Source organism: Grampus griseus, assembly GCF_964374135.1.
Source record: "Grampus griseus genome assembly, chromosome: 10".
NCBI classification, from domain to species: Eukaryota; Metazoa; Chordata; class Mammalia; order Artiodactyla; family Delphinidae; genus Grampus; species Grampus griseus.
The window spans coordinates 73,815,718-73,842,171 of NC_139004.1; the positions used below are offsets into that span (position 1 = coordinate 73,815,718).

The following is a 26,454-nucleotide window of genomic DNA, read 5'->3' on the forward strand; positions in this document are numbered from 1 at the left end:
TTCCTCATGCACTTTGCTACAGAAACTCATTAAAAGTTGCAAAACAACATAATTACTGCCTGAACAATCTCACCATATTCTCAACTGGCTCTGAAGGTAGGAGCTGTGGACTTAATGTATATCCCACTGTTGAAAGGGGTATTCTTAATCAGATATAGTTGTTAAAAAAAAGTTTTCTAAGTATACAAAAAAAGTTTTTCTGATTATTTCTATAATTTCTACATATAAATGATTTGTATAATTTCACTAAACCAAAACTTGACTATAATCTGCTTTTAAGATAATTATTTTTTCTAGAAAATATAAATGCCTATTATTAAAGAACAATGCTAAAGAAATTTCATAAATAAATTCCTTTCATATGGGGAAAAAGTTATATTAAGTTTTAAACAAATGTTTCAGAACTACACTAGTTTGATATTTAATTAGTTATTAAAAAACTTTTTATGAATTTACTGATTTATGAGATATAGGTGTATTCTAAATAATTGCAAACAGAAAACCTCCTGTAAGGCAAGCCCCAGCACTAATCCATGATTCATTACTTAAACTTTAATTGGCACAACTCTTGAAATTCTGGAACCATATGGAAAATAATGAGTCCTAATAGGTCTAAGGTGAAAAGATGGCAGGGGAGTTAGGAAGCCAGAAAAGTGTCAATTCAGAATGCTTAGCAACTGCAACACAATTTCCCCAGAGATCTAGAACAATGTGTTCTCAATATTTTACTGGACATGCTATCATATAACTAAACTGCATATTATTTCTCACTCTGTGAGGCAAAGGTTAAAATGAAAAAAGAAAATCAAACCAAAAACTGGTTTCCATAATTAAAAATGAAAATGGCTGACTGTTAATAAAAAAGGCAGCAATTTAGAGTTACCATAACAATCTGAGGCAACTGTTGACTAACATTGCAATCTGCTGCATTTTTATAAATAGCAGTTGACTTCCCCTCTTTCATTTCAACTAGTTTTAGTGCTTAGTTGGAGACAACAGAACTGTGCTTTAGAACTATTTCACTCATCAAGCAATGTACCTCTTCGGTGCTATCACCACCGTAAAAATCATCCTCCAATTGGGTGTCTCTCCTTATTACACTGGTATCCTCTTTTAGATCCAAAATAAATGGGCACCCCTCTGGGGACATATTCTGAGTCTTTCCATGAGGTGCTGATCGTGGTCTTGATGAAAAAGTGAAAATATCCTTTGGAACAATCTGGGTTTCCTCTGTCTGTTGGTCACATTCATTTTTCTTGCTGGCTTCTAGCCACAGGTGTGAGGTGTTGCAGGAGTTTTCATCCAGAAGTAGAGACTGCGTGCTGGAGGCCAAATGGGGGATGTGGTCATCATTTTCAGGAAATATCCACTCATCTGACATTTGCAAAAGATGACAAAAATTAGAGCAGTGTTCCACAAGTGTTATTTTAGGCAGGTAGTTAGGTTAACATTCCTTCTTGTTGAAACAGAGATTTATCAAATAATGCAAAAGCCAAGGAAGGCAATTTATCCACCATCTTGTAACCTGCTAAACATTTAACCCACAGATAGTGCTTACAGATACGGGCAACTCATTTGTACTTCCTCTCCATCTGAGTTGAAACACTGGCCAGGAAATTTGTAAGTCTGAAATAATTATCACCAGTCTTGCAGCAAGTTCTTTATAGCACAGCCTCATTAATTTGGTATTTCAGAGGGGGAAAATCTTCCAAATTTAAAAGGGTTTGAGTTACTAATTTCTTTTAATTTCAGGGGGACAGAGTACTTAACAAGCTCTTTAAACAAAGTATCTGGGCCTTGTTCAGATTATAAAACATGGAGGAGAGGAAAACCACGAAAAGGCTGACAGTCTTTCCCTCTCCATTCTACTCATCGGTACAGGACAATTCATAGATTAAACTGCTAGACTTGTCAATAGCAAATCCACAGAAATATTTGTTAATGTGACTGGTGAATTCTGCTGGTGAAAAGGACCTTTATGTTCAATTTTAATTTAATTTTAGGAGAGAATGTTTTGACATGAAAATCTTTTTGCACATTGTTTTCTTTAAAAATACTATATACTACAACTGAGATATATTTTTATCAAAATTTAAAAAAATTTTAATCTTTATTCAACATTGAAATAGACTTTATAATTCTATGACCTGGAAAAAACAAATCTCTATAATAAACATTATTAAAAGCAGGCTTACTTTCTTCTTTAGAATGACAGCAGGAAAAGTTGAGCATTTTCTCAACTTACTCTTTTTTTTTTTTTTAATTTATTTTTTGCTGCATTGTGTCAATGGTGAAAATCTTACAAGAATTCGTGTTCTGCAGAACCACAACGTAGACGTGGTCATTTTACTCCTGACTCTTGAACTATATTTATCATCACAAGAAGAGTAACCAAGAGCTAAGATTTGCTCACTTGAAACTTTAAAGCTAACACTACAAAAGCAAAAGCAGAAAGCAAACAGAAAGACCTTTAATAAAAATTATATTGATGGCACAAATAGAATTGTATTCTTCTCAACTGTATTCACCTATTTCTTAACCTAAGACTATGATTATATAACATAACTTGCCTATAAAAAGGGCAATAAATATACATTTCTTAGAGAAAATCTATTAGGGACAAGGCTTTCATATTTTCTGTAGGTAAATGGTCAATAACAGGTTGAATATATCAATACCCAATCTGACCACATTCACAGAAAATGTGGAGGGTCCTGAGTCAGTGTTAGCTGTGGTCAGGTGAAATGAACAGATTCACTGGGTTGTCCTCTTTTGGACAGCAAACTTTTGCCTGGTGCTAAGCACCTAGTAGGTGCTTTGTGAACATAGTAGGTGCTTAGTAAACCTTGAATACGATTACAAAAACCAATGTGTTGCATTATGTACAAGGATACGTAAAGAAAACAGGAGGAAAAGGTCCTGGGAATCTTCATTATGCAATTAAACAACTTGTATGATCTAGCACCAAACATATTATTAACTGTCAAAAAGTCAAAGTAAAAGAAGTGTTCTTACACCAAAAGAACTCTAATTATCTTACTACCACATGCTTCTTTGGAATGTGTAGTTTTACCTCAAGTATTTCCATATCAATTGTAATGAATAATTTGGTGTGTTTTCTTAGGAAAATATGTAAATTACTGTGTAATCACAATATTGCAGCAAACAAGATAAATGCAAGAATGATCACCTAAACATCTAATTAGTTTTTCTACACAGTCAGATTTATGCTAGAGACACTAATTGCGCCTAACATTTTAATGAAGGCTTCAACACTGCGTAAATAAGACTGACAACCTACAAACAATTTCCATTTATTTTACTTTTTCCCTAGCTCAAAAACAATTTGCCTTTGTAAAAGCACCACACACCTGCTAGGCAAGATATGTTGATGGGTTCAATGCTCTACTCTCCAACCGTCTCCATTATAAAGAGGATTGGAGAAGTGCAACAACAGATAATCTTCAGGGAGGGTGACAATGTTATATGAAAACCTCAAAGTTTTAAACTTTCATTCTGAACAGGACCGCTTGTGCATTAAAACTTGAAAATAAAAATACTCCTTCAACCATTAAAGTCTGACATAAAATTGGGGTTAAAAAGAGATTGAAAAAAATGATTATTTTAGCAAGTGACTGCATCATGACTTTTCAAAATGACTGAGTTTGAAATATTTAACATATTTATATTTTATTAATCGTTAGCAATTATGGTATAATAAAGATGCTAACCTGCTTGATCAGGAGACTGGGGTGCTGGAGAGCTGGGGTTCAATGTCTCTGTTCTCTGTTGGAACACACTGGTGAGGACAGTTGTTGCTTTATGTTCATTTCTGTTATTTCCTGAAGAATTGCCTTTATTGGAATAAATATTTTCCTCTATATTACTTCTTTTGATATATATACACGTTAATTTTTGAAGAATGGTACTGTGGTATACTTTTCTATTGGATTATTGAAAAGCAAGTAAGAGGTGACAATACAGATTATATGCAATTTTTTTCTTTTTCAGGAGAGTATTTTAAGATGAACTCAGCTGCATTTTTGTAGAGGTTCATCTTAAAATTCCTTGATATTTGCATGGGGACATTTTAAATTTAAGTTTTACAATACGCAATAAAAGGAATTCCAAAACCCATATAATTTTTAAAAGGTCCTATATTTTTTACTTTGGTTCCATACAAAATGGAGTGTGTTTTCTTTAAATTACAATTTTTACTGAACTCAACTCTTTTAAATGGAGCTCTTTTCTTCAGCGCCTTAAGAAAAATGGATACAGGCCTTATTGCAGAAGTAATTTTTCTATATACTATTTTATAATGATAACATGAAACCTAGCAAGCAGAATTTTGGCCTACCCAAGAAATCTACATTTTTGAGAAATTATGCTAACAGGTGCGTACATGATACATTCTGGGCTTGATTCAGGATAGACTAATGCATGTGTATACAAATCTATACATACATGCCTCAAATCTAATATTTTAAGCAATAACTATAATAGCCAACTATATTTCTCTAATGCTTTACTGGTTACAAAGAGTTGAAACTTTAACCTACATTACAGTAGATGGCAAGGAGTCCAAAAGGAGAGACAGCAAATGTAAAAAACAATCTAGAAAGGGCCCAATTTAAAAAGAGGAGAGATAAATGAAAAATGAAAAATTATGAGTTAAGTTCAATTTTAGTGAAGTCTGCAGGCAGGAACTTCTATCAAATTTGGGCCATTTTAAAAAATCAATAATTTAAGCTTATTCAGCCTTTGAGAGTAGAAGTAGGAAGTCCTTTATTTTTGTGGTACTGTATTTAATCCAACAAATCTCTGTTAGGGCTATAGAGCAATTCTTTTGTAAAAAATTTGATTTCCATAATCCTTGTAGAACAGATATTTATATTTTAAATGAACTGGTTCATAATCCCTTGAAATTTACAATCTGCAGAGAGAGATTCCATTGCTCTGAATAATATACAGATATAAGATAGTATTGAATTAGTACCATACCGCTGGGTGTCTCTGTCCTTTCTCTGCTGGTTCTTTTTAACTGTAATCTTCTCCTGTTATTATTCTTATCAGCTGATGGTTCTTGAGGGGGATGTGGATGCATAATATGCAGATTGGCTGGTACATTTTCATATCAAAGAACAAAAAGCCAGAACAGAAAGTACTATATAGTTTGAAATAACTCAGTAAATATAATTATAGCTATAATGAGAATGTTCATGTATCATTTTGACAAAATGTAAAGCTGTATAAAAAACACAACTTATTCCTTTATAGGAAATAGGTGTTTATTTCTATTCCAATATTAGAATTGTATCAGGCTTTCATTACCAAATGTAAAATAGAGAGCTAGTGGGAAGCAGCCGCATAGCACAGGGAGATCAGCTCGGTGCTTTGTGACTACCTAGAGGGGTGGGATAGGGAGGGTGGGAGGGAGATGCAAGAGGGAGGAGATATGGGGATATATGTATATGTATAGCTGATTCTCTTTGTTATAAAGCAGAAAGTAACACACCACTGTAAAGCAATTATACTCTAATAAAGGTGTTAAAGAAAAAATAAACTACTAATACATTTTATTCATGTAATATAACCATATAGAGAGCTACAAGTAATTAGATTAATGTTAATCTTGCAACATGCTATATTAAAAAATATTTAAAAATGAAACTGAGAGCCAATACAGAAAAATTATTTTTTCCTTTAAAAGATTTAAGTTTGATTCAACAAGAGCTTAGAGGGTAGTTTCCAAAAGAACCCTGCAGAACTGAGATCAATCTTGAAGAATTCCTAAGTGTAATTTAACTCTGTAACAATAATAATAATAATATTCATAGCAGCATTTGATATTTTCTGAACATTTAAATTCTTGGCACAATATGATGTGCTTGACTGACTGTTCTCACTGAATTCTCATACTGACCCTTTGAGGCAGCTGTTATTTCTTACTACTACTAGTGCTAGTAGTAATTGTATCCCCATTTACAGATGGGGAAACTGAGGCTCGTAGGGTTTAAGAAACTTGATCAAGGTCTCACAGACAGTGGTAAAACTGGGACTGAATATCTATGTTATTTATTTCCTTATCTCAGTTTTACACTCCATGGGAGATAGAGTCTCTAACAGTGATCGTTAATTTCTAAATCAAATAAAATGAACACAAATGCCTCCCCTTTTCAATGTTCACAAAAGTCAGACCAGTTAAAGTGGACAAACTGACAGGGAGTGGTAAGCCTTGGGTTCTGGTCTCAATTCTTTCCAGTGATTACAAATTGCAAATCACTTACTCTCTTAGCCCTGAATTCTCAATCTATAAAACGGGATAAAAGTTTTCTTCACCAACAGGGTTGTTTTTGTACCAATGAGAGAAAATAAAGAGCACTTTACAAATGGAAGAGATTAATTAAAAGGTAAAACTAAGAACACTTAAAATGTACATGGGGTTTCCAAGACATAGCAATAATACGATACTACACTATTTTCTCACTGTTATCAGAAAGTAAAAATACAGGGTTCTACAGCAAGGTAAAAAAACAGAATAAACAGAATGACAGGTTCCAGAAGATAATATATGGTATAAGAATTCCAAACATATTTCAATATCTACCACCATTTTCATTTTTAAATGATAATTCTCTGGACTTAAAATCTAGTCAAGAATATAACTATGGATTTATCTTAATATTTCTCACTGTTTTCACTAGCTATCAATCTTTATGCATGATTCTTACCATGAATAGGTACAGTCTGCTTTATGTGGCCAATATTTTCTTTATCTCCTTGTGCCTCAGACTCAGATAACAGCAAGGTTGACATTTCTGCCCTGTTAACACACTTCTCTACTGTAGACTGCTGGCACGATTGGTTATTTTTGGACCCAACAGATCTTACTGTCTATAAGGAAAAGGAATTAATCTATATTTTAAAATATAGGAATTGCATTTATTTCTTGTAGAGTCTATATAGAAGAAATAATAGCTGGACAAATAGTGAGGTAAAAATGAACTAGAGGAAATGAGAAGATTAAAAAGTTGGTGGAGAGGGAAATTATGGTAGAAAATTAGAAAGAAATAGGAGATAAATATAATGTAAGGTAAAACAGAAGACAACCAAATCTCATAGACACAAATTAAAATGTGCTCATTTGCTACACTCCATCTTTAGTAGGTAGGAGTTGAAATGAAAATCACTCTGTATGTCAGAAATACAGAGGAAATTAAAAATAAAAATATAACATTTGAGAATCTGTTCATTATAAGGTGTCTGGTGATGATCCAACTCCTTTTTGAAGGAGACCACAAAATGTGCTCACATATATGTGCCTTTAAGTTTTGTGCACATATTTAATGAAAAGAATGCTCAAAAATGTTAATTGCATTGACATGACGAAAAGAAAACAGTTTTGAGGTCTTTTAAAATCCAGAATTTCTGTTCCAAATTTATTCAAGCCCCCTGCTTTTGGCATGTAGTCTCTCTCCCTCTTTTTTTTCCCTCTGCATTGGGAAAAAAACCCTTCCCTTCCCATGCCATCCATGCTTACATAAGCTGTTCAAACCCCGCACCTACCTCACTGAATATCCTCATGTTATTTCTTCTGCCAGAAAGTGGAGGTGGTCCAAGAACTTTGGATCCAAAGGCAATATGACAAACATCTTGATTTTTACCGCTCCGCATGCTACCTGTTCCTCTGTTAATGAACTGATCTGTTTTGATAAAGGAAGGGAATAGTAGTCCATTAATGGGCGTAATGACACACACCATGTTGCAATATTTCTGAAAGTACAATCTAGGGGTCATATGATGTGAATCCTTCCCCGCTTTAACCCTCCCACTCTCCCAGGGCACTTATAAAAATGCAGATCCTGGGGTCCAACATCAGATCTATCAGATCTATAGAATTAGAATCTTGTGTGTGTGGGGGGGCAACAGAAATCTATAATCTTAACAAGTGGTTAAGATTAACTCCCAAGTGGTTCTTTTGCTCAGTATCATCTGAGAACCACTACCACAAACGTTTTTCCTCATAGGAAAAAAGAAAAGAAAGGAAAGCTACTGAAAAATACACAGCATTTTCTCTTTAAGGAAATAATTTAAATAAAACTAACTCCATTGAACAAATATTTCATTGAGCACTCCCAGGCATTTCCTAGACGTTGTCAGTGATGCAAAATGGATAAGACACATTGCTTGCCCTCAGGGAGTCTGGAGGGAGGTGATAGTACAAGTAAACAGGTAACTACAACATAAGGCAGACCAGTGGGAATGAAGAGTGACTTCTTGAATGGACCTTGAATGACTGATAAGATTTCAAGAATAAGAGATGTAGGGTGCCCAAGGCAGAAGAAAGTGCCTGAATAAAGGCATGGAAGAGTGAAAGGGTAGGGTATGCTTGGGGAATAATGAAATCACCCGTTTAGCTCGGGTCACTAAGAGCCTGTTCTAAATTCGGTAGGCAACAGGGAATCACTGAAGGTTTTGGGGAAAAAGAGACCAAACTGGTATCACCTCAAGGATAAGGAAGCTGTGCTCACCAAACCCTGCTGCCTTTTCCTTCTGGGCACACAGCTAAATTACATTTCTGAGCCTTCCTTGCAGTTATATGGGTCATGTAACTGAGTTCTGGTTAATGGAATGTGAGAAGTGGAATGTGTGACATGTAAACCATGTCCTGCTCCTAAAACTTCCTGCATAAGCCCCATGCTCTCTCTTCCCTCATCTCTTGACAAGATGCAGAAGATCCAGTGGAGGACCCCTCTGGGAGCCACTAGATGAAAGAAGCCCGAGTCTCTGAAAGACCATATGGAGGGATGCCCAAGGAACTCTGACTGGACTAGGACTGTGGAGTTCTGTGTGAGTGCAGGCAGCCTTCTCTGACTAAAACAGCAGGTGAGAGTGACGGCTCTTAACTCAGAACACGGCCCACAGCCTAGAAAACCTTCTGCCATGTCCTGCTTGCAAGACAGGACCAACTTGAATATTACAATGTTGGCCCTGAGTAAGTCCAAATTTGTCCTACAGTTCTGGACATTTATGAGCTACTGGCAACTTCTTGTCTGATCTATTCTCCTGAAAAAAATTCCTATGGTTAGCTAGTTGGTCTCATTAGCTTCTGCTAGAGAGCTGTAATTTTATAAGTGGTGGAATTAAAAACCATTCCTATGTAACAGTCATGAGAAAAGGCACAAAAGTTTGTGAAAACATATCATGCTTAGGAAGCCCCCAACATTTAGATCTGAGTGGAAGTAACCTGAGTGGGTATATAGGTGTTCTGGGGGGTCTGTTTCTGTGTTTGTAATAGATGAAGCTGAAGACATGGGCAAGGGCTACACTGCTGAGTTGATCTAAAAGAATTTTTGCTGGACAGAGGATCTAAGGTGGCTGGCAAAGTGGTGGGGAGAAATACCATTCCAGTTTTCTTCAAATTCCTGAAGTCCTATTATGTAGTGATTTTATCTGTCCAAATGGCAGAATCAGAACTAATGAGGAGAATTTACTTCAGAAAGCTTTTATTCTAATTCTGTGAAAAATCACAAAATACCCCAAAGAGCCAAACCAATCTTGAGAAAGAAAAACTGAGCTGGAGGAATCAGGCTCCCTGACTTCAGGCTATACAAAGCTACAAGTATGTATGGCACTGGCACAAAGACAGTATGGTACTGGCACAAAAACAGAAATATAGATCAATGGAACAGGATAGAAAGCCCAGAGATAAACCCACCTATGGCCACCTAACCTATGACAAAGGAGGCAAGATTATACAATGGAGAAAAGACAGTCTCTTCAGTAAGTGGTGCTGGGAAAACTGGACAGCTACATAAAAGAATGAAATTAGAACATTCCCTAACACCATACAAAAATAAACTCAAAATGGATTAAAGACCTAAATGTAAGGCAGGATGCTATAAAACTCTTAGAGGAAAACAGAACATACTTTGATATAAACTGTAGCAAGATCTTTTTTGACCCACCTACTAGAGTAATGAAAATAAAAACAAAAATAAACAAATGGGACCTAATTAAACTTAAAAGCTTTGGCACAGCAAAGGAAACCATAAACAGATGAAAAGACAACCCTCAGAATGAAAGAAAATATTTGCAAGCAAAGCAACGGACAAAGGATTAATCTCCAAAATATACAAACAGCTCCTGCAGCTCAATATCAAAAAAACAAACAACCCAATCCAAAAATGGGCAGAAGATGTAAATGACATTTCTCCAAAGAAGACATACAGATTGCCAAGAAGCACATGAAAAGCTGCTCAACATCACTAATTATTAGTGAAATGCAAATCAAAACTACAATGAGGTATCACCTCATACCAGTCAGAATGGTCATCATCCAAAAAATCCAAAAAATGCTGGAGAGGGCGTTGAGAAAAGGGAACCCTCCTGCACTGTTGGTGGGAATGTAAATTGTTACAGCCACTATGGAGAACAGTATGGAGGTTCCTTAAAAAAACTAAAAATAGAACTACCATATGACCTAGCAATCCCACTCCTGGGCATATGCCCGAAGAAAACCATAATTCAAAAAGATACATGAACCCCAATGTTAACTGCAGCACTATTTACAATTGCCACGACATGGAAGCAACCTAAATGTCCATCAACAGAGGAATGGATAAAGAAGACGTGGTACATACAGTGGAACATTACTCAGCCATAAAAAGGAATGAAATTGTGCCATTTGCGAAGACGTGGATAGACCTAGAGATTGTTATACAGAGTGAAGTAAGTCAGAAAGAGAAAAACAAATATTATATATCGCTTATATGTAGAATCTAGAAAAATGGTACAGATGAACTTATCTGCAAAGCAGAAAGAGAGACACAGAAGTAGAGAACGAACGTATGGATACCAAGAGGGGAAGGAGGGGTGTGGGATGAACTGGTAGATTGGGATTGACATATATACATTACTATGTATAAAACAGATAACTAGTGAGAACCTATGTACAGTACAGGGAACTCTACTCAGTGCTCTGTGGTGACCTAAATGGGAAGGAAATCCAAAAAAGAGGGGATATATATATATGTATAGCTGATTCACTTTGCTGTACAGCAGAAACTAACACAGCATTGTAAAGCAACTATATGCCAATAAAAATTAATTAAAAGAAAGCTTTTAGTCTTAACATAAGGAACATCTTTCTTTAATTAAAGCATGTCTGGTTGTTGTGATGGTGAATTTTCTGTCATTTTGAAGATGTTCAACCAGAAGTCTGGAAAGCTATTCTGGATATTATAAGTCAGATTCACATATTAGATGACTCTCTAATTTCTATTTCTAGCCTAGTCCTCTCTTCTGAGAGCCTCTCGTATACAGCGGCCTTCTTGACCAGCTCCTCCTCAATGTCTCGAAGACACCAACTGAAAACCTGGTCTAATGAATGACACCATAAACCATTCCGGTTGAAAAGTCAGACTCTAGATGTCATCCTTGACACCTCCCTCCATCCTCTCCATATCCAATCCAGATCCACTTGTCTCCACCTCCTCCACCAGCACCATAATTTAAGCAACATCATTCCTCTTCTGGATGATCACAAAGCCTCTCAAGTGACCCACCATGTTCCACTCTGGCTCCCTGTCCCATGCTCTCTCCAAAATGAAGCCAGAACAGTCTTATGTAAACATACGTCTGATTGAATCATTCCTTTTCCTCACTTAAAACTTTTCAATGGCTTCCCTGCTGCTCTTAAGATTAAGAAGAAAGCCCTTAACATTACCTGCAAAAACTTGCATGTTCTGGCTTCAATTCAACCTTAATACCCTCTATTTTCTGCTCTGGCCTCCTCAGTTCTTCCTGTCTATCAGAGCATTTGTACATGCTGTTCCCCGTGTAGGCTCTTCCTTCCCCTCTTGGCCTTTATGTTTCAGCTCATGTATCACTTCCTCAGACTAGTCTTCCCAGACCTCTCTGATTACAGTACCCAGTTTAGGTAGTCCCATAAGCTTTCCCTCACAGAAACTGTCAGAATTACCCTTTCATATATGTTTATGGGATTCTCTAATAATGTATACCTCAGTAGATATAAACTCAGTGGTCTACTTTGTCACCCCTGAATTGCTAGCCTAGTGCTTGACACAGAGCAATAGATCCTTGCTGAGCAAACTGAATGAATCATAAAGTATAATGGGTCAGAAGGGAAGCTGGATTAAATGACTAAATATTTCTAACTACTATTAAAACTTATTTTTAAGAAAAATCCACCTGAGACATTTATGTGTGAACTGAGGAGGCAGACTGGACTGGACAACTGCCAGGATGTGGGAGATGAGAGAGAAGGGTCAACAATGACCAAGACATTGATATTTGCATGAACTGTGTGGCTTTCAACAGCAGGAGTGCTATGGCACCACAGTCAGATGCCTACTCAGCTTACACGTGAGATTTCCTAATGCTAGTAAATAGACTTGGCTATGTGTGCATCTGCTTCAGTCATTTATAAATATCCATTTGGAGTCAACAAAACTTTGTTAGTCTCTCAGGATCAGCAATAGAAAGAAATGACACTCAAATTCCAGGACAACTGGAAAAATCTTACAGACCCATCATTTGTACCTTCTGTGACCAAATAAAACAAATCCTAGATTACTGATTTTGTTCTCAAAGGTGGATTTTCCCAGAAAGAAATAGCCACTGAGAGTCCTAAAGGTATGTATGGGACATGGCATAGGCCTACATGGGAATTTTCAGTACCAGATTAGAAGCCTTTTTCTTCTTCTTGTTTTTTTTTGTTTAAACTTCCAGTCACAGGAATCATTTGGCTTATGGGCATATCTTTCTGTTCAAACATTGTACTATGTCAGTTTCCTTTATGTTTTTTCATATTCTTCATCTATATACAGGTTGCCCCCAAACAATTTAAGTTTCTTTGAGTAGAAAGACCATTTTTTTGGCACTGCATGTATACTCATCTGCTGAGCCCAGCATAGCATATGGTAGACAATGGATAAATCTCACCAAAATTGTGGACAGTATCAAAGATTAAAAGGAAAACTTTTGGGGGACTATTTAAAAAAATCATACTGACACAGTTCCAGCTATAATTTCAACAAAATGAACATATTAAATAGTTCATAGCTATTTAAAAAGTGAAAATTCCTAAATACCTTGAACTTGTTAGAGGAATTTCTTGCTTAGCAGTCAAGAATCATTGATTTATCTCTTGGATAGTCAATGGCTATTAAAGCTACAACTAAACCTGATATGATGTAATTCCTTGAATCACAGAAAATAAGATGTTATTCTGTATTTTATAAGAGGATCTACTATAGGATTTCTTTAAAGAGCAATCTACCACTGTGTGTTTAAACTGAAATCTATTTTTTAAATTTTACAAATTTTAGTATACCTTTTTTTCACAAAGTAAAGTGTACAATAATCCACTATTTAGTATCTCTTTAATTAGCAGGGCTTTTTAAACTTATTAGCACAATTAACACATACACATTCTTAAAGTCCGTTTCACTTGAGTAATTCTCTGTTTATAATCATATTGTCATAATTATCTGTAAACATGTATCATGCTATGTATCCACGATAACAGGGTCCTAATTAAAACCTACAGGGAAAAGTAACTTAGACCTTTGGTTTCTAAAATAAAACATAAAAGGGACGAAGTTTCTATAATGAGAAAAATCTTAATGAAAGAAAACTACAAGCAGAAATGCATGCCTTTTGAATTCTAAAAGAAGTTCTTTTAAGACCTGATATCAATATATATAAGGTTAAAAATCAAGATTAGATTAAAGTCATGCTCTAGGCGTTTCATTTTCTTGAGTTTGTGGAAAATGAACTGGGTGTAGGTCAGAGATGTTACCATTAATTTGTAGTTAGATTATAAAACCTGAGGGTCTACTCTCTAATTATCGTTTAGAATAATAAACATTCATTTTTGTCTCAAGGTACAATGTTCTATCTATTATAGTCATTTAAGTTTGCAAGGTTTTCAAAGTTTAACCAGAAAAACCTGCTGAATTTTCAACTCTAATCATTCAGGGGTCATGCTCAAGACTTACATCTATTATCTAATGATCGAATCAGAATTAAACCTGCTACCAGAATCCAGATTTTGAATTGGATTAATTTTTATTTTGTTATATGTGCATTGATACAAGGAATGTCAAAAACACAAAAAAGACTGATCTAGTAGAGCAATATTATTTTAGACAAGTTATTTAAACTTTCTAAGCTTCACTTTCTTCAACCATAAGACTGAGATAATAATAGTACTTAAGTCAAGGCATTTTTGTTAGATTATATGAAACAATGCATGTAACATGCTAAATATTGTGCTTAGTAGGGAGTAAATATGCTATTAATACCTTCCATCTTGAATAGCATTTAACAGTTTATGAAGTCCATTCACAATCATTTATCCCTTCGTTCACACATTCTTTCATTAGTGATTGGGCACCTAGTCTGGGCAGCCACTGCTCTAAGTACGGAATAAGATAGGCAACAAGGTGGACACATCACCTTCTCCAAGGCACTCTGGGTCTCACGGGAAAGACAGATATTACAGCAAGTAAGTCATAAATAACTACATGATTACAACTGTGGTAAGAGCTATGAAGGGAAGGCTCAAAGTGTGTTTAACAGGGGTCTGGTATCTAGTCTCTAGGGTGAGGGAAATGACATTCAATCTGAGGTCTAAAGGATGACGGATATGATGATGTGTACATGATCTTTATGAAATTTCCAGTCACTCTGTGTGATATTATTCCACCTCTACAGATGAAGAAGCTGAGGCTCATGATGTTTAGAGATCTGTCCACTCAGAGCAGGGTCTCAGAACCCAAATGCCCAAGCCCTCTTTGTGCCTGTCCTCTTTTCACCACACATGATACTGCCTTTGGTCGGCCAGGAGGGCATTGCAGGGGATTCCTTCCTTGTCCACTATTTATTCTCTGTGCAGTTTTGTAAAGCTATCTAATTAAAAACTTTTGTTTTGCTATGTGAAAAGTGGGTCTAATAGTGATTATTTGGATAAGTACGAGAACTTTATGAATATGATAATTAATGTATTTGATGAAGACTAATGGGGTTCCTGAGGAATCAAGAATGGGATATAATGCTGTAATAATCTTTTCCAGAGGGAAGAAACTGGTGGTGGAAGCAGGGGAGGGACAAAATGAAGTGGCTTGAATGCCGGGCAGGTAACATATAAGTGACAAGCAGGCACATGTAGAACGTGGGGGAAACTGCGGCTAATTTGAGAGTGCACATCCTATGCAAAGTACTTTAATTACAAACTTTTTTTTTTTTTAAGAAAAATGTCTATTCAGGTCTTCTGCCCATTTTTTAATTGTGGCATTTCTTTAACCAACAATCTTAAGACAAGGATTACCAAAAATCTGAGTTTAGAAAGAAGAAATTAGAATGTCTTGTTTTTTCCTGAAGTCAGAATCTCTCTCTCTTTTTTTTTAAGGTTCTACTTCACAGTAGATTTTGTTGCTTGATTTGAAATTTGCTTTCATAATGTACAACCCAAAGAAGAAATTCTAATAAAGATCTCACCAATGCCAACTATGGTTAGATTACTATTTCATGGTTTTGCTAGATCCTTTATCTGTTTGCGATTGAGTTAGGAGATATGGATGTCAGTCTCTCCTTATTTAAAAAGAAGTAAAAATCCAGTAAGACTGCTGCTGTGGAAAGGAGGGCACTTGGGAAAACTACCTCCTAATTTTTAAGCAAATTACTAGTTTTTTCTTTTTAAGTAACTTAATCCAAATGACATTTATTGAATACTCCTAACAACAGCAAAATTTACATTCTTACCAAGAGCATATGGCACATTTAATGAGATAGACTCTATTCAGGACAAGTCTCAACAAATTTAAAACACATCACTTCATACAAATTATTTTCTCAAGTCACACTGGAATTAAATTATAAATCAATAACAGAAAGATCTCAAATGTTTGGGAACTAAGTAACATACTTAACTCCTAAGTAACGCATGAATCAAAGAAAAAATGAAATTAGAAGGTATTTAGAACAGAATGAAATAAAAATACAATACCAAAATTTGTGGGATGTTGCTAAAGCAGCACTTATGGGGAGATTTCTAGCACTAAATGGCTATATTAGAAAAAGAAAAGTTTGAAATCATTGACCTTGATTCCCACCTTAAGGATAGAAAGAAGAGAGCAAATGAAACCCAAAACAACTGAAGAAAGGAATAATAAAGATCAATGTGAAAATAAATGAAACAATATAGAAAAACAGTAGAAAGAATCAATGAAACCAAAAGCTTGTTCTTTGGGAAGATCAGTAAGAATGATAAACCTCTAGTTAGACTGACCAGGGAAAACAGAGCAAAGATACATATTTTTAATATCAGGAATAGTAGTGGTATCACTATAGATTCTCCAGATAATAAGGCAACATTATGAACAACTTTATGCCAATACATCCAACTACTTAGACGCACTGGACAAATACCCTGTAGGACACAAATTACCAAAGCTTACTCAAAAAGAAATAGTTAACCTGAAAAACTCTTTATCTATTAAAGAAATTGAATTTACAGGTTATAAAAACTTTCTCACGCTGATAAATTCCACAAAACATTTAAGAAAGACACAATACCAATTTAACACAAATTCTTCCGAAAAGTTTTAAGGAGTGGGGGAAAGGGGGGAGGAAATATTTCCCAATTCATTCTATGAGGCCAGCTTCACCCTGATACCAAAAGCAGACAAAGTCATTATAAAAAAAGAGAACTATAGTCCAATAATCCCTTATGAACACAAATTGAATCAAACAATAGACTAAAAAGATATTTGCGTCAGGACCAAGCAGGGTTTTCCCCAGAAATGCAAGGTTGGTTTCACATTAAAAACTCAATCAATGTGATTCACCGTATTAACAGACTAAAAAAGAAAAAAAAAAACATGATGATCTCATAAATACAGAAGATGCATTTGACAAAATCCAACATCCATTCCTGATCAAAACTGTCAGCAAACTAGTGATGAAAGGGACTTGCTCACCATGATTAAGAACATCTATAAAATCTCAATAGCTAACATGATACTTAATCATTAAAGACAATACCTTTCCACTAAGATCAGGAATAAGACAGGGCTATCCTTTCTTGCCACTTCTATTAAACTTTGTACTGGAGGTCTTAGCCAGTGCAATCAGGCAAGGAAAAGAAATGAGGCATTCAGATTGGTAATGTAAAACTGTCTTTGTTCACACACAGCATAATCATCTATGTAGGAAGTCTACTGGAATCTACAAAAACCTACTAGTAGTAATAAATAAGTTTTGCAAAGTTACAGGATACTAGATCAATTTACAAAATTTCAATGTATTTTACACACTAGCAACAAACAATTGGAAATAGAAATTTTAAAACTTACCACTTATCAGTAGTATCAAAAGATATAGAATACTTAGGGATAAATCTGAAGAAAGTTATAAAAGAACTGTACCCTGAAACTATAAAATATTGCTGAGAGAAATTAAAGAAAACCTAAAAAAAAAGAAGTTGGAAGAATCAACATTGTTCAGATGTCAATTCTCCCCAAATTGTGACCTATAAATGCAGCACAATCCCAATCAAATTCCCAACAGGGCTTTTTGGCAGAAATTCACATGTTGATTCTAATATTCATACTAAAATGCACAGAGTCCATAATAGCTAAAATAATTTTTGAAAAAGAAGGACAAATCTGGAAGGCTCACACTAGCTGAATGCAAGACTTAGAAACATATAGTAATAAAAATCATGATACTGGCATAAAAGCAAATAGATAAATGAGACAGAATAAAGAGAATAAAGAATCTGAATAAAGAGACCAGAAATATAACCACAAGTATATTGACAACTGATTTTTGACAAAGGTGCAAAGGAAATGCTGTGGAGAAAAGGACACTTTTTAGCAAAGGCTAGAACAACTAGATATCCAAATTAAAAAAAAAAAAAGGCCCCAAAACCAAAAATGTGGATTTATATCTTATACTATATACAAAAATTAATTCAGTGGATCATAGACCTAAATGTAAAACCTAAAACTGTAATTTTTTTTTTTACATGGAGGCATAAGACAAAATCTTCATAACCTTGGATTAGGCAAAAATTTCTTAAATATGTCACCAAAAGCACAATCCACAGAAGCAAATTTGATAAACTGGACTTGATCAAGTTCAAAACTTCTCTTCAAAAGATACTGTTATGAGAATAAAATGTAAGCAATAGACTGGAAAAAAATATTTGCAATTCATATATCTGAAAAAGGACCTATATCCAGAATATAGAATGAACTCTCAAAACTCAGTAATATGAAAATAAGGAATCCAGTTTAAAAATGGACAATAGAGTTGAACAGATGCTTCATCAAAGAAGATTCAGGGATGGCAAATAAGAACATAAAGATGCTCATCATTAGTAATTATCAAGGAAATGCAAATCAAAAACCACAATGAGATACCACTCATTGGTACTGGAAATAATACCCACTGGTTTGAATATAAAACGTTACTACTATTTTGGAAAATAATTTGGCATTTCTTAAAAAGCTACCATATGATCCAATCATCCCCTCTTAGGCATTTACCCAAGACAAATGAAAGCTTATGCCCATTCAAAGACTTCTACACAACTGTTCACAACAGTATTATTTATCCATCAACAAGTAAATGAGTAAACAAAATATGGCACCTTCACACAATGGAGCACTATTTTGCAATAAAAAGGAACGAATTATTTCTACAAACCACATGTGCCTATCTCAAAATGAATTTTAAAATAATTATGCTGAGTGAAAGAAGCCAGAAAAAAGGGTATATATATTATATCTCATTTACAAAATTCTAGAAAATGCAAACTAATCTATAATGAGAGATAGCAGATCAGTGAGGATGGGGTTGGGAGGAAGGGATTATGAAGATTATGAGGAAACCTTTGGGAATGATGAATATGTTCGCTCTCCTGATTGTGGTGGTTTCATGTCTGTGTGTGTGTGTGTGTATCTTTTTTTTTTTTAATTTTTACAAGAGATAAATAGACTGACTCCAAGCATTGTAAATGGATGACCACAACAAAAGTAACAATAAAGCAAATTACTAGTTTTGATTTGTGCTTAGTAGACCACTGCAACTTGTCATTAGTAGCTGCATGCTCAACTTCAATAACCAGATCTGATTCACTAGTTCAGTTAAAGTGGGGTCCCATTAATGGAAATAAGATCATCAGAGCCTACAGTCCTCTGCAGACTAAAAGTCATTAACTGACATGCACTGGGAATTGACAAAGTGAACAGTGCAAATGTGTGGTAACATTGACTTTTTGGAAACACAACTGTTTTATTAATTTCATTAAATGCTCTTGATCAAGTTATACAGCATTCAAAAAAATGCACTTTAAACAGAAGTTTCAAGGTTTCCTTTTTAGCTTGGGTGAACATGCCAGAAAGCATCCACAGGAAGCAGCTACTTCCCTCTGTAGCAGCATCACTGAGATCTCTTAATTCATGCATTTATAATAAAATATCACAATTTACATGAGTACTGTTAAGTCAGTTTCAAGAACACACAGTCACTTTTCATGCAAATTCAAATCTCACCACGGGGAGTCCATATTTTAGAAAGACACAAAAACAAATATTTCAAATGAAGAAATACCTCCTGGCTTTTCCGTGATTAAAAAGTCTGTCCTTGGGCATTATTCATTGGCTACACCTTTCACATAAAATCTCTCACAGAGAGAACAGTAATTTTTATTATAATCACTTATAGTAAGGTTCAAAGCCTACAAATGTCAAAATTAGCAATTGAAAAGTATTTGTAGAGGGACTTCCTTGGTGGTGCAGTGGTTAAGAATCTGCCTGCCAATGCAGGGGACAAGGGTTCGAGCCCTGGTCTGGGAAGATCCCACATGCCGGGGAGCAACTAAGCCTGTGCACCACAACTACTGAGCCTGTGCTCTAGAGCCTACGAGCCACAACTACTGAAGCCCGTGTGCCTAGAGCCTGTGCTCCACAACAAGAGAAGCCACCGCAATGAGAAGCCCGCACACTGCAACGAAGAGTAGCCCCTGCTCGCCGCAACTAGAGAAAGCCCACACGCGGCAACGAAGACCAAAAGCAGCCAAAAACAAACAAACAAACAAACAAAAAACAGTATTTGTAGAAAGAGAACTACAGAGTTCGATCCATGTTTATGTAATCTTAGCTGCCATACATGTGCAATGAGATTTACTTCAGAGGAACAATCATAAACCCTACGGTTATAAATGAATATAAGTATAATTGAGATTCACAGGACAGAAGAAATATGCTTTTTGATGGTGATTATTAATTTTCTGTATATATGACTCAAGTTGACTATCCTTATGCTGAAAGCCCATTTACGGAATTTGCAAAATATACACTAATATCCTCTTCTATCAGGTGGGATCAAACACAGCCAATGAAAAAGTTTGTTTAATTATAATATTGAGTTAATGGTGCACTTAATATTTATTCAAATTTCTCTTTACTCTCTGGCATTATAAGTGTCCTTGAACTTTAAAAAGAAAGACTTTTAAAATATCTGGATATGGACTTGTAGTTTCATTTAAAGACACAATTCTTAAAACATTAAGCTAGAGAGACAGAAGAAAAAAAGAGCATTTACAACTGTAAAGAGTTACCTGATAGGCTCTTCAGTCATTTCTGTTATGGAAAGCTATCACAGCCTATTAGATACAGACAGAGTGTTTGGTTACTGAAAACACTCTTACTCATTGTATTCTGTGGAGAATCTTCCATTAAGATTGAACTGTGACCTGAGGTATTTACAGTGGCTGTCTGGGTAGTGCAAACTTTTTCATCCTTTTATATACAGGTATTTTCCAAAGGTTCTGTAAAGAACATAGATTGTATATATTCTAAATATACAAATTCTCCAGACACGTCCCCTGCATCGGCAGGCGGACTCTCACAAATTCTTGCCTAAAATTGGCAATTGTGGAAGGTGATGGGGATATGGGGGGGGGTTCATTATGTATTCTCTCTACTTTTCTGTAAGTTTGGAAATTTCATAATACAGGGTTTAAAAATGTAGTGCCTATTTACACTCTTCCAGGGTTTATACTGTAAAAGTTATAAAATGGTCCCAATTCTCTAGGAATATACAATTTAGGACATATGATGCTGATGAGGATTTACATATAGAAAATACACCAACAATAAATGAATACTGGATAAACAGAGAGTAAAAGTGAGTCTGTTTTTGCCACTCATTCATCTCATCATGGTTATCTCCTTTCTCCTCTTTCTACTTTGACCTCTCTCAAACTTTGACCACTCTCTCTTCCCCATCTGTTATCTGAGAACCAATAAGCCCTGCCAGTTTCCCCACTGTGGTTTCTCTAAGGGTCATCACTTTCTATTTTCATAACCACTAGTCATTTTATGCCTAGATGGCTGCAAAGACATCTTAGTTGTAATTCTTAATCTCTGGTCTCACTTGACTTAAAAATTCATCTTGAAGCCTGATGTCAAGTTCAACTTCCGAATAAAGAAGTTATCATTTGCCTATTTTAGGGATATAAGACTCACTCTTCTCATAGTCTTTCAACACAGCCCTCCTGCTCAGAGGCCATTCCTGTTATTGATCCCTCAGGAAACTCATCCATGCATTTTGCTGTCTCCTTGTCTTTGCTCAGTCTTCTGCACCATCTTACACTTCCATAAATCTTTATTTATTATAAATACTTACATGAGTATTTATTGAATAGCTTCAAGATCTACTTCTTCTTCCATAACTGTCCTATTTGACCGTCCTCTGAATTACTTCAGTGTGTATGAGTGTCATCTGACCCACAAAACCTTTGTGGGGATAAGTGATCTAGTCTCTCATTAAGGGTTCTCAACCATGGCTGCATGTCAGAATTGCTGGAGAAGTTAACAAAAAATCCAGCCTAGGACAATTAAATCAGAATCTCTGGGGGTGAAGCATAGACATTAGGAAAAAAGATGTTTTTTATACCAGTTATTTTTATTTTTTTAACATCTTTATTGGAATATAATTGCTTTACAATGGTGTGTTAGTTTCTGCTTTATAACAAAGTGAATCAGTTATACATATACATATATCCCCATATCTCTTCCCTCTTGCGTCTCCCTCCCACCCTCCCTATCCCCTCCTCTAGGTGGTCACAAAGCACTGAGCTGATCTCCCTGTGCTATGAGGCTGCTTCCCACCAGCTATCTATTTTAAATTTGGTAGTGTATATATGTCCATGCCACTCTCTCACTTTGTTCCAGCTTACCCTTCTGCCTCCGCATATCCTGAAGTCCATTCTCTAGTAGGTCTGCGTCTTTATCGCCATCCTGCCCCTAGGTTCTTCATTACCATTTTTTTTCTCTTTGATTCCACTTATATGTGTTAGCATATGGTATTAGTTTTTCTCTTTCTGACTTACTTCACTCTGTATGACAGACTCTAGTTCCATCCACCTCACTACAAATAACTCAATTTTGTTTCTTTTTATGGCTGAGTAATATTCCATTGTATATATGTGCCACATCTTCTTTATCCATTCATCTGTTGATAGACACTTAGGTTGCTTCCATGTCCTGGCTATTGTAAACAGAGCTGCAATGAACATTGTGGTACACGACTCTCTTTGAATTATGGTTTTCTCAGGGTACATGCTCAGTAGTGGGATTGCTGGGTTGTAACGTAGTTCTATTTTTAGTTTCTTAAGGAACCTCCATACTGCACTCCATAGTGGCTGCATCAATTTACATTCCCACCAACAGTGCAAGAGGTTTCCCTTTTCTCCAGTATTTACTGTTTGTGTGTGTATGTATATATATATATATATATTTTTTTTTTTGCAGTACGTGGGCCTCTCATTGTTGTGGCCTCTCCCGTCGTGGAGAACAGGCTCCAGACGCGCAGGGTCTGGACGCAAAGGCTCAGCGGCCATGGCTAACGGGCCCAACCGCTCCGTGTCATGTAGGATCTTCCCGGACAGGGGCACGAACCCGCATCCCCTGCATCGGCAGGCGGACTCTCAACCACTGTGCCACCAGGGAAGCCCTGTTTGTATATTTTTTGATGATGGTCATTCTGACCGGTGTGAGATGATATCTCATTGTAGTTTTGATTTGTATTTCTGAAATGATTAATGATGTTGAGCATTCTTTCATGTGTTTGTTGGCAATCTGTGTATCTTCTTTGGAGAAATGTCTATTTAGGCCTTCTGCCCATTTTTGGATTGGGTTGTTTGTTTTTTTTGGATATTGAGCTGCATGCTTGTAAATTTGGAGATTAATCCTTTGTCAGTTGCTTCATTTGCAAATATTTTCTCCCATTCTGAGGGTTGTCTTTTTGTCTTGTTTATGGTTTCCTTTGCTGTGAAAAGCTTTTAAGTTTCATTAAGTCCCATTTATTTATTTTTGTTTTTACTTCCATTTCTCTGGGAGGTGGGTCAGAAAGGTGATTTATGTCATGGAGTGTCCTGCCTATGTTTTCCTCTAAGAGTTTAATAGTGCCTGGCCTTACATTTAGGTTTTTTTTTTTTTTTTTTTTTTTTTTAAGCTGTACGCGGGCCTCTCACTGTTGTGGCCTCTCTCGCCGCAGAGCACAGGCTCCCGATGTGCAGGCTCAGCGGCCATGGCTCATGGGTCCAGCCGCTCTGCGGCATGTGGGATCTTACCGGACCAGGGCACGAACCCGTGTCCCCTGCATCGGCAGGCGGACTCTCAACCACTGCGCCACCAGGGAAGCCCACATTTAGGACTTTAATCAAGTTTGAGTTTATTTTTGTGTATGGTGTTAGGAAGTGCTCTAATTTCATTCTTTTACATGTAGCTGTCCAGTTTTCCTAGCACCATTTATTGAAGAGGCTGTCTTTTCTCCACTGTATGTTCTTGCTTCCTTTACCAAAGATAAGGTGACCATATGTGCGTGGGTTTATCTCTGGGCTTTCTATCCTGTTCCATTGATCTATATTTCTGTTTTTGTGCGAGTAGCATACCGTCTTGATTACTGTAGCTTTGTAGTATAGTCTGACATCATAGAGCCTGATTCCTCTAGCTCCATTTTTCTTTCTCAAGATTGCTTTGGCTATTCGGGGTCTTTTGTGTTTGCATACAAATTGTGAGATTTTTTGTTCTAGTTCTGTGAAAAATGCCAGTGGTAGTTTGATAGGGATTGCATTGAATCTGTAGATTGCTTCGGGTAATATAGTCATTTTCACAATGTTGATTCTTCCAATTCAAGAACATGGCATATCTCTCCATCTACTTGTATAATCTTTAATTTCTTTCATCAGTGTCTGATAATTTTCTGCATACAGGTCCTTTGTCTCCTGAGGTAGGTTTATTCCTAGATATTTTATTCTCTTGGTTGCAAAGGTAAATGGGAGTGTTTTCTTAATTTCATTTTCAGATTTTTCATCATTAGTGTATAGGAATGCAAGAGATTTCTGTGCATTAATTTTGTATCCTGCTACATTACCAAATTCATTGATTAGCTCTAGAAGTTTTCTGGTAGCATCTTCAGGATTTTCTATGTATAGCATCAAGTCACCTGCAAACAGTGACAGTTTTTCTTGTTCTTTTCCGATTTGGATTCCTTTTATTTCTTTTTCTTCTCTGATTACTGTGGCTAAAACTTCCAAAACTATGTTGAATAATAGTGGTGAGAGTGGGCAACCTTGTCTTATTCCTGATCTTAGTGTAAATGGTTTCAGTTTTTCACCATTGAGGACGAGATGTTGGCTGTGGGTTTGTCATATATGGCCTTTATTAGGTTGAAGTAAGTTCCCTCTATGCCTACTTTCTGCAGGGTTTTTATCATAAATGGGTGTTGAATTTTGTCGAAAGCTTTTTCTGCATCTATTGGGATGATCATATGGTTTTTCTCCTTCAATTTGTTAATATGGTGTATCACATTGATTCATTTGCATATATTGAAAAATCCTTGCATTCCTGGGATAAACTCCACTTGATCATGGTGTATGATCCTTTTAATGTGCTGTTGGATTCTGTTTGCAAGTATTTTGTTGAAGATTTTTGCATCTATGTTCATCAGTGATACTGGTTGTAGTTTTCTTTGTTTCCGACATCTTTGTGTGGTTTTGGTATCAGGATGATGGTGGCCTCGTTGAATGAGTTTGGGAGTGTTCCTCCCTCTGCTGTATTTTGGAAGAGTTTGAGAAGGATGGGTGTTAGCTCTTCTCTAAATGTTTGATAGAATTCGCCTGTGAAGCCATCTGGTCCTGGGCTTTTGTTTGTTGTAAGATTTTTAATCATAGTTTCAATTTCAGTGCTTGTGATTGGTCTGTTCATATTTTCTGTTTCTTCCTGGTTTAGTCTTGGAAGGTTGTGCACTTCTAAGAATTTGTCCATTTCTTCCAGGTTGTCCACTTTATTGGCATAGAGTTGCTTGTAGTAATCTCTCATGATTCTTTGTATTTCTGCAGTGTCAGTTATTACTTCTCCTTTTTCATTTCTAATTCTATTGATTTAAATCTTCTTCCTTTTCTTCTTGATGAGTCTGGCTAATGGTTTATCAATTTTGTTTATCTTCTCAAAGAACCAGCTTTTAGTTTTATTGATCTTTGCTGTCGTTTCCTTCAGTTCTTTTTCATTTATTTCAGATCTGATCTTTATGATTTCTTACCTTCTAATAACTCGGGGTTTTTTTTGTTCTTCTTCCTCTAATTGTTTTAGGTGTAAGGTTAGGTTGTTTATTTGAGATGTTTCTTGTTTCTTAAGGTAGGACTGTAGTGCTATAAACTTCCCTCTTAGAACTGTTTTTCTGTATCCCATAGGTTTTGGGTTGTCGTGTTTTCACTGTCATTTGTTTCTACGTATTTTTTGATTTCCTCTTTGATTTCTTCAGTGATCTCTTGGTCATTAAGTAGTGTATTGTTTAGCCTCCATGTGTTTGTGTTTTTTTTAGTCTTTTTCCTGTAATTGATATCTAGTCTCATAGCATAGTGCTCGGAGGAGATACTTGGTAGGACTTCAATTTTCTTAAATTTACCAAGGCTTGATTTGTGACCCAAGATAAGATCTATCCTGGGGAATGTTCCATGAGCACTTGAGAAGAATGTGTATTCTGTTGTTTTTGGATGGAATGTCCTATAAATTTCAATTAAGTCCATCTTGTTTAATGGATCATTTAAAACTTGTGTTTCCTTTTTTATTTTCATTTTGCATGATATGTCCATTGGTGAAATTGCGGTGTTAAAGTCCCCTACTATGATTATGTTACTGTCGATTTCCCCTTTTATGGCTGTTTAGCATTTGCCTTACATATTGAGGTGCTCCTATGTTGGATGCATAAATATTTACAATTGTTATATCTTCTTCTTGGATTGATCCCTTGATCATTATGTAGTGTCCGCCTTTGTTTCTTGTAATAGTCTTTGTTTTAAAGTCTTATTTTGTCTGATATAAGAATTGCTACTCCATCTTTCTTTGACTTCCA

The 26,454-nt window shown here is 35.8% G+C and overlaps 1 protein-coding gene across 1 annotated transcript in view; it reads right to left on the reverse strand.

Moving 5' to 3' along the window:
- CFAP20DC (CFAP20 domain containing) overlaps positions 1-26,454 on the reverse strand; it is a 266,609-nt gene that overhangs the window by 95,339 nt on the left and 144,816 nt on the right. The window contains exons 8-12 of the mRNA XM_082663225.1: positions 7,567-7,703; positions 6,732-6,894; positions 5,002-5,118; positions 3,732-3,854; positions 1,040-1,374 (exon numbers count right to left, since the gene is read on the reverse strand). Coding sequence (XP_082519351.1) covers positions 1,040-1,374; positions 3,732-3,854; positions 5,002-5,118; positions 6,732-6,894; positions 7,567-7,703 — 875 coding nt within the window. The remainder of the gene's footprint in view (positions 1-1,039; positions 1,375-3,731; positions 3,855-5,001; positions 5,119-6,731; positions 6,895-7,566; positions 7,704-26,454) is intronic.